Genomic DNA, 10,424 nt, shown 5'->3' on the forward strand with positions numbered 1-10,424 from the left:
TTTGCATCACAACGTACGCTTTCAACCTCGCGTAGTTTGTCGACGCGATTGTTATTGACAATTTATTGCCGAACACTCGACACGGCTGGTGTAGCGGTGTGTATATTGTATCTACAAATAGTCGTCGACCGACATCATCTCGCCATTCGACGGAAGTGTGCACAATACAATAACGAAATTACGATGACGCAACGGTGCCGCACGTGCATGTCCGGCTTGAGCGTTCTAACATACCTAAGCAAACCAAAGTTTTGCCGCCCCTCCCACGTTTATACTATTTTTTTTTCATTAAATACCTATATTGTACTTAAACGAACAAAACGTAAATCAACACACTCCGCTTATTTGTACATGAAAATTAGTCGTTTATATAGGTTTATAAAAATAAATGGTTCAATATACAATTACAGTGAAAACTGTCTAAAGCGGAATCGCATGGGACCAACAAAAAATTCCGCTTTAAGCAGTTTTCCGCTTTATTTAATAAAACGGAAAAATTCCGGATTATTCAATTCAAATGAATAAGAAATATCAAAGAATATTTCTCAATTTATTGTTTTAAATACATAACATAATTCATTAAAATTTATTAAATTTGATCAGTTGATATTTTTCATTTAATGAAAGACACTTATATTTTGGCATTTTAATATTTAATGCGATGAACGGAAGATAAAATAAAATTAAAAGTGTACGTACGACTGTTGGTGTAAGACTGTTTCACAGTTACAAAGAAGAAATTTCGTATCGTTTAAGATGCGATAATATGCATTGTATGTACAATACTAAAATGTACATATTATATTTTACGAATATGTACCTATAGAACAATTGTATCTTCTTTATCTATCACTATTTAACGATGTACAATGTACATCGGCATATCTATATTTTATACCTTATTTTTGGTTTAGATTTGATACGCTCGTGTCATTTTTCCGGTTTATGCAAGGTTTTTACTTGCATGGGACTTACAAAATCGTTCCGTTTTATTGAAGTTGAGCGTCTATATAAAACTATAGGAACGTGCCGGGTCCATAGAAAAATTCCGTATTGGATAGTTTTCCGTTTTATTCAGGGTCCGCTTTAGACAGTTTTCCATTATACAGTGAAAACTGTATACTAGCCGTAAACCGTGTTAAACATTTATCTCAATCGAGAACGTGATATGAATCATGAAATATATTATAAATTATAATATTTGACTTTTGTCATGTCTTGTCATTATCAAATTCCAAAATAATAATTAGTATAATTATTAATGTTCGTAATATTATCATATTGAGACCCAATAATTGGGCGCACTCAGTGGCATGGCTGTGAAAGTATTTATCAATAAATTGCCACAGTGCTAAATGTTCCTACGATTCACGAAAAATAATTTAATATCTGTTGACTAGTGTTGTGGTATTCAGTGGCACATCCGGGGGGTTAAGAGGTTGCTTACCCCTCCACCCCCTTCCGAAACTTTTTTTATCAAGTATATAAGAAGAAAATGAAATAAAACACAATAGTTTAAAAAATATATAAACAGTACCGAACCAAAGTGTGTATCGTTGTGTACACTATATCAAATAAAATCATTTTTAGAAAAAATTCAAAATTGTGCCGAATGATTACCACTCTATAGGTACTATTTTTGTGGGTATCGTACAGTAGATAAACGACATACACAACCATAGATAAATACAAGTCTATGTATACTTACAGCTGATTAGTGACTGGCAGACGGCAGTAGTACTCGAGTCTTGAACTTCAGCCGCTTACCAGCATTACGCGAAACAGATATTACAACAAAACCGATTTCTAAATCCGTAGGTAGATACAGTTTTGATTATGGCTACATCGGTATCTCGCAATTCTCAGTTTTTGACTATCAGCATTTCTCATAGTAATTATGTCCGTGTCAAAACGCCAATGCAGTCCGTTTGTAGTCTATACTCTAGTGATTAAAAGGATCGCTGTACAATTGTTATAAGAGTTGTGATGTGTATTAGCGTTTAACTATTTAGGTGCGTTTTATAATACAGGTAAGATTTAATAACTCCAATGTTCAATAAAGTGTGCAAAAAACTAAAGAACATTTTAGATAGATGAATTCATGAAATGTTTATAAATATTCTGTTTATGAATACTATTTCAATGTCATTTATACACCATATAATATATGACATAAACAGTAAACGCAAATCACAATTTACTAACAATACATATTGCATTTTAAGAGAATTTATCTACTTAAATTTAGATATGATAAATAAAATTAGCCTTGACTCTAGAACTGGTTTAGTTGAAAATATAGTTCAGAATTCAAATCCTGCTAATTCAACATTGAGTGAATTATAGTTGTTTCAGAATTAAAATCTAAGTCCATTACTATAATATACCAGATAAAAATTAAACATAAATATATACACAAAACTATAAGGCAAAAAAAAAAATTAATAATTTTCATTTATTTTATGTGAGGTACACTGAAAATACAAAATATTATCTTAAATGTTAATAATAGTAATTGTTATACAAAAAAAAAAGCAAACCTTAGGATTTAAAGTGCCCTATATTAAAGTATCACCAACTTAAATCTCGAAGAAAAAACAGCTCAAGATAATGTTGGATAAATAATTAAAAATAAACAAATAAGTAAATAAAAACACTTGTATTCAATAATATTTGATATGGTTCATAAAAAATCTCAATAATGCTGCTAGAGTCAATATTTTTTTTTAGCTTAACCAAACAATATTTTTCCGTATTCTAAAATTCAACTTAATTATAAACATAAGGTAAAAATTATTATAATCTAAAATAAAAAAAAAAAAAAACAATATAGGAATCAAATAAAAGTAAATACAATACATTTGAAAGACATCTATGGTCACATTATGTTGTGAAACTTAATGGTAATGCACGTTTGATAAAAAACTTAAATAATGCAAATAAAAAAAAAACTTATTCTCTTAAAATTGAACAACAAGTATCAATCAGTTTATGTTAAACCATTGTTAAATAAATAAATAAATAAATAAATAAATAGGACTTGATACTTTATTATAGGGATTAAAGTTACCTTTATGTCATAACTCAAATGACATTTGATAGACTAAACTCTAGCAGATTGAGTCAATGCAGCCATAAAAACGCTATAACTACTGCGGTCTGATTTGATATGCTGTACTTGGTGCATAGTAAGTGAACATTTACTCAAAAATTGTGCATCGCAAATAACACAAACATACTGATATTTTAATGCTTCGTTGTTTTGGGGACTAAATTTTGATAAACCATGAGCAGAGCTTGATGAGTGATCGTCCGAAGAAATCTGTGATAAGTCATTAGTTTTCCATTCTGTTTTTATGGTTAATGTCGCCTGATTGTCATGAGGTGTATTTGGAATTACAGTTTTTGAACTACTTGGAATGTCTTTAACTTGAATAGTATTGCAACCAATTGGTTTTGGTTTAGATTTTATTTTTGACTCCTCAACACTTTCATCACTACTAATAACATTTTCAACAGCTTCTTTCTTTATCGTCTTTACATTTACCTTTTCTAAACTTAATGAACCAGAGTCTGATGAAGATTTTGAAACAGTCACAATTACCCTAGTGTTTTTGTAACATCTAAATAACAAAATAATAATATTTCAATTAATATTTTATCAAACAAAATTTATAACTATGAAAAATTATACCTTTTTCTTGTTTTACGAGTGTTCAAAGTTTCCAAATCCATAAGTTGTGCAGCACTTAAACGGTCTTTCATTTTTTTCTTAGTCTTGGCTTTCTTTAATTTGTATTTCTTATAAACATCGTTATAAGTGTTTAGCTTGTAATTTGTTTCAGTTGTGTGGCATGCTAATGTATTAAAATGCATTCGATAATTTAACCATGTTTTAAAAGTTTTACAACAACCTCGACATATCACTTGTGCATCATCATCAAAGTAATAAAAACATAGTCTTTCGCATATCTAAAATAAAATAAAAATGTTTTAGACACATACAAGGCTAGGTAACAAAGCATTACAAGGCATTAACATTATTATTAAACAAATTATCATACTTACATTGGAATCATTTTCTTCATCAGCAGGCCTAAAAAAAAATTAATTATAATTATTTTTAACTATTAATTGAGCTTAAAAAAATTATCTATACATACTTTGTATTCTTAGATGGTTGTAGACCTACATTTTTCAAAAACTTTTGTTTTCGATAACGTTCCTTCATTGTTAGCTTAGTGATCTAAAAAAAATCAAATTAAATGTAATTTAAATAAATATTTAATAATATTTAGAATTGTAATAATTGTTATCATTAACACACTGTTAGAAATAAATTAAATATGTATGATTTTAAACCATGTCATAAATATTTTTATTATATTTTCTGCTCTAATTTATTAGTGTTAACCAATTTTCGATTTCATGAATACTATCTCATCACAATAGCTTTAGGTACACACAATTTTCAATTACATTTGACAGAAATAGATGCTTTAAATAACAACAGAAAAGCAACAGACATTAAATATTACATGAAAATTTAAACATACCAACACAAATTCATCACATGGTTAAGTTATTATATGTATAGTTGATACAACTTAATTTTGCTATTCTGGTAAATATATCATATTTTTTCGGTGTAACAATTTATTTAAATTTAATATTTATATAATGTTACTAAAATCAAAATTTAAATTGAATACTTATGTAAATTAAAATAATGAAAATTAAAAAAAATAAAAATTATTTTTTGAAAAAACTTCATCTTCCTTATCAATATGAAATGAACTGAATAATTCACCAAACAACATACTTTTAATTTTTTTGTGTATAGAATAATGGGCATTTGTAATATAAATGTTTAATAATAGATTGGTAAAACGTGTTACCTATCTACAAGAAATATAGCTTTAAAAAATTATTACAAAAGACTCGGATAACATACTGTCCAACTGACATTTCAATGAAAATATCACTATTTTTTAAACTAGATAAAAAATGATTATAAATGATCAATTTTTACTATATATCAGTGTTTACAAAATTAGGAAAAATGTTTTTATGCAGTCACAACTGTACAGAAAGTTTGAACTAATGTAATAATGGCACTAAAAACTTTCAAATAGTTATCAGTGAACTGTTCAAATTATTATTTATCACTATCATAACACTAGAGATGTTGATTAAGAGCTAGAAGTGAATAAGAAACGATGGGATATCGGACAAATAAAAAGTGGTTTGTGAAAATCTATGCGATTGAAAAATAAAAAATTACCTAACACCACTAAAACACGCGAATTTACCAAGTGCAAGTGGACAAGGCGCGACAGTGGAACTAGCAAAGGAAATCGAACGGTAAAAAGCAAATGGAATTCGAATGAGGAGGACGTGAAGCTCGTGCGGGGGCGGCGGCAAAAAGACGGAAGAAGCCTCTGAACACCTACGGTCGCGGTGGCGGCGACCGACGATCTCAAGAGACACGACCGCCGGACGTCCTTCGCCGGGGAGACTTGGATCACTCGACAACACGGTCTGCGGACCGTCGATCGACCGCACCGGACGCTAGACTACGCGAGGTATACCCACACAGCACTTGCGTCTGTCGAGCGACTCCGGAAAACGGTCTTTCGGGCGGACACGAGGAGCGAGCTTGGCGCGGTCACGAGGAGGACCTGGCGCCGACACAAGACCGCCCCCCCCCCAAGAGCGCCGATCTTGCACGGCACGTGTGCGGGGTTCGGATGACGGTAGAAAACCGCGAGGAAACGGATGAAGCGGAACCTTCCGCGGACTTACTCGATGCGAAAGCGCGCGTCGTCAGTCGTCACCGGGAACGGGTCGTCCGGAGAGAGAGTGCTCGGCTACGGCACCGCCGCTGTTACCGTGTGCAACGTGATCCGGCGATGGTGGCACGTACCTCCGTCGTTGGTGCGTCCCGTCCAAGAATCCAGGTGGACGATGACCGCGCGCGCGTCTGGAACGGGAATGTGCCCATGCACACTCGCAGGCCGCCGAGGAGATAGTGGCATTGGGGAGCTCATGCTCGTCGGTCGTCAGTGTTACCGGCGACGGGGATATATTCGTGATACGTCTCGGCCGGCGCGCGCGGGGCGGTGTACCCATGGCCGGCGGACGGGTAGACGGGTCCGGCGGAACGGGCGGAACGCATGGTCGGGCGATGAGTGGGTCCCGTCCGACGACCGCGGGGAAACGCGCGCGTTTATTGTCTACACCGCAGTGGTGTCATTTCAGTTTTTATTGGACTGGAGCGATCACTCACTGATTTGCCGACTCAAAATTTTTCAAAAAAATATATAATAATTCTTGCTTGTACAAAGTATAGGTACCTACGTACTCTGCAGAGCGCCAACTGCCAGAGTCTAGTGGTGTCTAAAATCCTAATGCGCGAGCGCCTAGTACCAATTATTACTGTCCCACTTGGACATGGTGGCTGTTCTGTTATTAGTAATATTACTAATATTATTATAATCGATAAAATAATTATAAATTTATTTATCAATCAAAATATTAATGACATACGATTCATTACAATGGCCTGTTAACGAGCTAAAAATAAAACTTCTTATAATATTTTTAAATGTGCCGACTTATAAAGTTGTTGTAAATGTTAGACTAGGGAAAATACCCAAGTTGCCCCCCCCCCCAAATGACGCCACTGTTTATACTTAACACCGTTCCGAGAGAGAGGTATAAATACCTCTGTGTGTGTGTGTGTGTGTGTACGATAATAATAATAATTATTATTATTGTTGACTACGTTGTCTTGTCCGTTCGCATTTATCTGTTTTATTTTTTTTTTATTTATTGTCGTTCGAGACGCGGTTGTCTCCAGAAATACGGTGTGCGGCCTACGACGGACGACATACTATTATTATTAGTATTAGTATTATACGTGTTTTCCTCGATTATTTTAACCGCAATTATTGTCGTGTTGTTTATTATTATCGCGCCCGGCGGTCAATGAACCGGGCGATATTAATGGCCACAATAATGTGTTATTGTGCCTATCTTTTTTGATAGCGCCACATTGCTGACTGCTGTAGCTGTCCGCGCGCCTAATGCTGAAACGCGAAAATTTGTTAGCGTCATCGGCGATTGACGAAATGTTGTGCGCTTTGACGCGGCGAATCCAAAACGAGTAGGGTGCAAGAGTCGCGTATTTCGTTCCGTCTGACACACAAAACCCAAATGGTTGATAATAACAATTGTAATAATTGTGACGATCGCCCACGTCGTTAGGTTAGCTAACCTTAAGCCCCGCGAGCGTCTATATCAGTATAAGAGTTGCAGTATATTTCATATTCTGTGCCCTGTGGTATTGCGCTCAGGTCCTGATGCAGTCGCGTTTCACTTCACAGACATTGACTCTTGACATGTAATAGAATTTTTCAATATTTCGGCCCATTTTATGTGGTTACCTATTGTATTTACGCAATGCTAGGATCGAAAGCCAATAGGGTACCTATTTGAAACTAGGATATATTTTATACATATGATATTTTCAAATGCCATGTTTTCAGTAAAAATGAATTTAATTTATCCTTATTAGCTATTATCTACCAACTGTAAAATAAATGACTTTAATAGTTACTTAAGTATATCATAAAATTCAAATTTAACATATACGTTAAACAGTGACTTACTTCTCAATCATAAGGAAAACTCGATACCAACTACACAACAAAGCGGTTATTTACTTTTCTCCTTTTTCCAGTTAGTCCATGAGTCATGATTTTACATGGATATTACGCCTTTACACGATGAGCCAGACCTCCTCACTGACCACCAATTAAAAAATAACATATTTAATAATGGTATTAGCCATTAACAGCTACATGCACAAATTGTTGTTTTTGTTTAGAGGCGAAAGGGGAAAAAAGGTTAGATTATACATTTTCATACTTATATATAGTTATATGATAAGAAGCTCATTGACAAAAACTACTTTTCTTTATAAAAATATGATTGATAATTTTTCTTAAATTTCAAGAGAGGAGTTTGAACCCCTAAAAACCCATTTGTCTACGCGCTTGAATTTCAATAATACTATTAACAAAATAAATACCAAGTTACCATAAAGGGCATACATTATTAGAGTGCATTAATTTCAGCAACGTTACAATTTTACAAAAACAGAGATCTGAAAAATATGTTGTATTGAAAAAATATACTAACCGTAAATCCACTTTTTATCTCGGTCTGTGACTTATGAGGCTTATATTTTTTTCAACATCATATAGTTTTCGGACCACTGTTTTTTCAAAAAAAAAAATTGTAATGGTTGCTAAATTCTAAGTTGAACTAGACGAATTTATAATTTATATATTTAATAATTATTTTACACATTTAAATACATGAAAGTTTTTTATATATATATATATATATATATATATGCAAAGACAACGTATAAAGCGATAAAAACGTCTGCATGGGACTTGTTCGCCATAATTAAGCATTAAGCCGCAACACCCCTGAGAAAATAGGAAAATGTATAAATTCTCATGCGAGATATAGCAAGTAAAAATCATCCATTTTAGTCGTCTCGACTATGTATACGTTTTAGCATGAAAAAATACATTTGTAAAGTGCTGTACACTATACTACAGCGGTGCTCAAACTTTTTTGGTTCACGCATCACCAAAAATAAAAATAATTCAATTGCGCCTCTCTCGAGTGAATAAAACAAAAATCGTTATTAGTATATAGTTCTATATTATTTTATATATACCTAAAACTTATAGTGAATGTGTACAATACTACAATATCAATGTTTATATCGCGCTTCCCCTGTTAAGTTCTTGCGTCTCCCAAGGGAGCCGCGCCTCGCAGTTTGGGAACCGCTGCTATAGTACATAAATTCTTACACGAATAAAACTTATAACTTATAACGATACAGATTTCTTTTCCACTTTATTCAGACTTATGACTAACAACTTAAATGCAGTTGGTGTGATAAACATTAGTTGGTTGTTGTGTCATCAATATTTTATCCGGTAAAAAGTAAAACATCATTAAAATATTTAAATATTATTTTTCAATCCATGATAATTGTATAGAGCTGTATAAAATATTTATGAAAATAATTTAAAAAATAATCTATACGCATTATATACTATTTCAAATAATTGTTTCAACAATTCTGTATTTGTAGCGCATGAAAATAATGTAAAAATCTCATTTAAATCATTTTCAAAAATAAAATTTTCAATTCATCTATTCAATTATGAATCTCTAATTTCTATTTATCAATTGAACTCAAAATATTATGAATTTATATACCTACTAAATAACTTAACTTATGCTTAAATTCTAATTTTATTCATGTAGAAACTGACGAAACCACAAGAAAGTTCTAGCTTATAAATAATAATTATTATTACAGGTCTTTTCCAAATACATTCACGAGGGAGGGTGGCAACTGTCAAGTATAAGGACAGCGCAGTGGCTTATTATGCTATTTTTTCATACAATTTTCACTAATTAGTGTTTCAGGTCAATGGTCTTAATTCATAAGCCATAAATCATATCATAATATATGTATATAGTAATAATAATCATAAATCAATATAATAAATTTATAAAATTATGTTTGACAAGTCACAAGATTACAACCAGTAAAAACCAACAGCGTTTAAGCGTACTCACTTATTTGCAGGGCATCGTGTTAACTTTACATACATACGTTAAGTAATATAATATTATATATGGGCTAAATGAATTTAAAATTATTTTAGTTGTTTTCTTTTAGTTTATTAATATATGTATTATATATATACAATAAATGTAATAAATATAAGTACTTAATCTAAAAACATTGATTAAATATACAATATTCTAATCAATGATAAAAATCATAGAAAAAATAATTTATAAATTAATACGACGAAAACAATTGTTAGCCCCGCCTCCTGAGAAAATTTTAAAGACGACCTTAGGCTTATCAACAAGCGTTTTCCCTTAGAACTCAATTTTACGATTTGCACATCATTATATTATTTTTCATCTAGTCGAATTGATGGCATATAATAATTTTATTAAAAGTCCATTTTGCCTACGCCAAACGCCTTGATAAAAATGTTGTTTTATAATAAATAATAATTATTATAATGTGTTTTTTAAATATTTGATTCAATAGCGATTTATGGAGAGTGATTTTAGCTGAAAAATTCGACCTCAGCTTAATTTTTTTTGGATACTGTTCAGGCAACGAAAACGTTTTATACTTATTTTTCAATGCGTATTGCGTAGTATTACTAAAAGTATTTAGTTAATAATGATACATAATATGTATGTAATATACCTATGTATAAATAAAAAATTTATAAAGTGTATATATATATATATATATGTGTGTGTGTGTGTGTGTGTGTGTGTGTGTGTGTGTGTGTGTGTGT

General features: G+C 32.1%; 1 protein-coding gene across 1 annotated transcript; it reads right to left on the reverse strand.

Annotated features, from left to right (window-relative positions):
* Positions 1 to 2,827: 2,827 nt before the first annotated feature.
* On the reverse strand, positions 2,828 to 6,037 carry LOC112594029. The gene is made up of 5 exons (XM_025338622.1): positions 5,806 to 6,037; positions 4,164 to 4,246; positions 4,069 to 4,096; positions 3,695 to 3,972; positions 2,828 to 3,623 (listed from the first exon to the last, which is right to left on the reverse strand). Exons 2-5 carry the CDS (start codon positions 4,229 to 4,231, stop codon positions 3,104 to 3,106), a joined length of 894 nt encoding a protein of 297 aa, XP_025194407.1. The 5' UTR covers positions 4,232 to 4,246; positions 5,806 to 6,037; the 3' UTR covers positions 2,828 to 3,103.
* Between the last annotated feature and the right edge of the window lie 4,387 nt (positions 6,038 to 10,424).

This window comes from Melanaphis sacchari, unplaced genomic scaffold (genome assembly GCF_002803265.2).
Source record: "Melanaphis sacchari strain LSU unplaced genomic scaffold, SCAv2.0 Contig21_pilon_pilon, whole genome shotgun sequence".
In the NCBI taxonomy this organism is placed as follows: domain Eukaryota; kingdom Metazoa; phylum Arthropoda; class Insecta; order Hemiptera; family Aphididae; genus Melanaphis; species Melanaphis sacchari.

Excerpts from the sequence above, each read along its gene's own strand:
- LOC112594029 (XM_025338622.1), bottom strand. The coding sequence starts at position 4,231 with ATGAAGGAACGTTATCGAAAACAAAAGTTTTTGAAAAATGTAGGTCTA. Across the intron at positions 4,097-4,163 it reads CAACCATCTAAGAATACAAA|GCCTGCTGATGAAGAAAATG; the intron begins GTATGTATAGAT and ends ATTTTTTTTTAG. Across the intron at positions 3,973-4,068 it reads ATGAAGAAAATGATTCCAAT|ATATGCGAAAGACTATGTTT; the intron begins GTAAGTATGATA and ends ATTTTATTTTAG.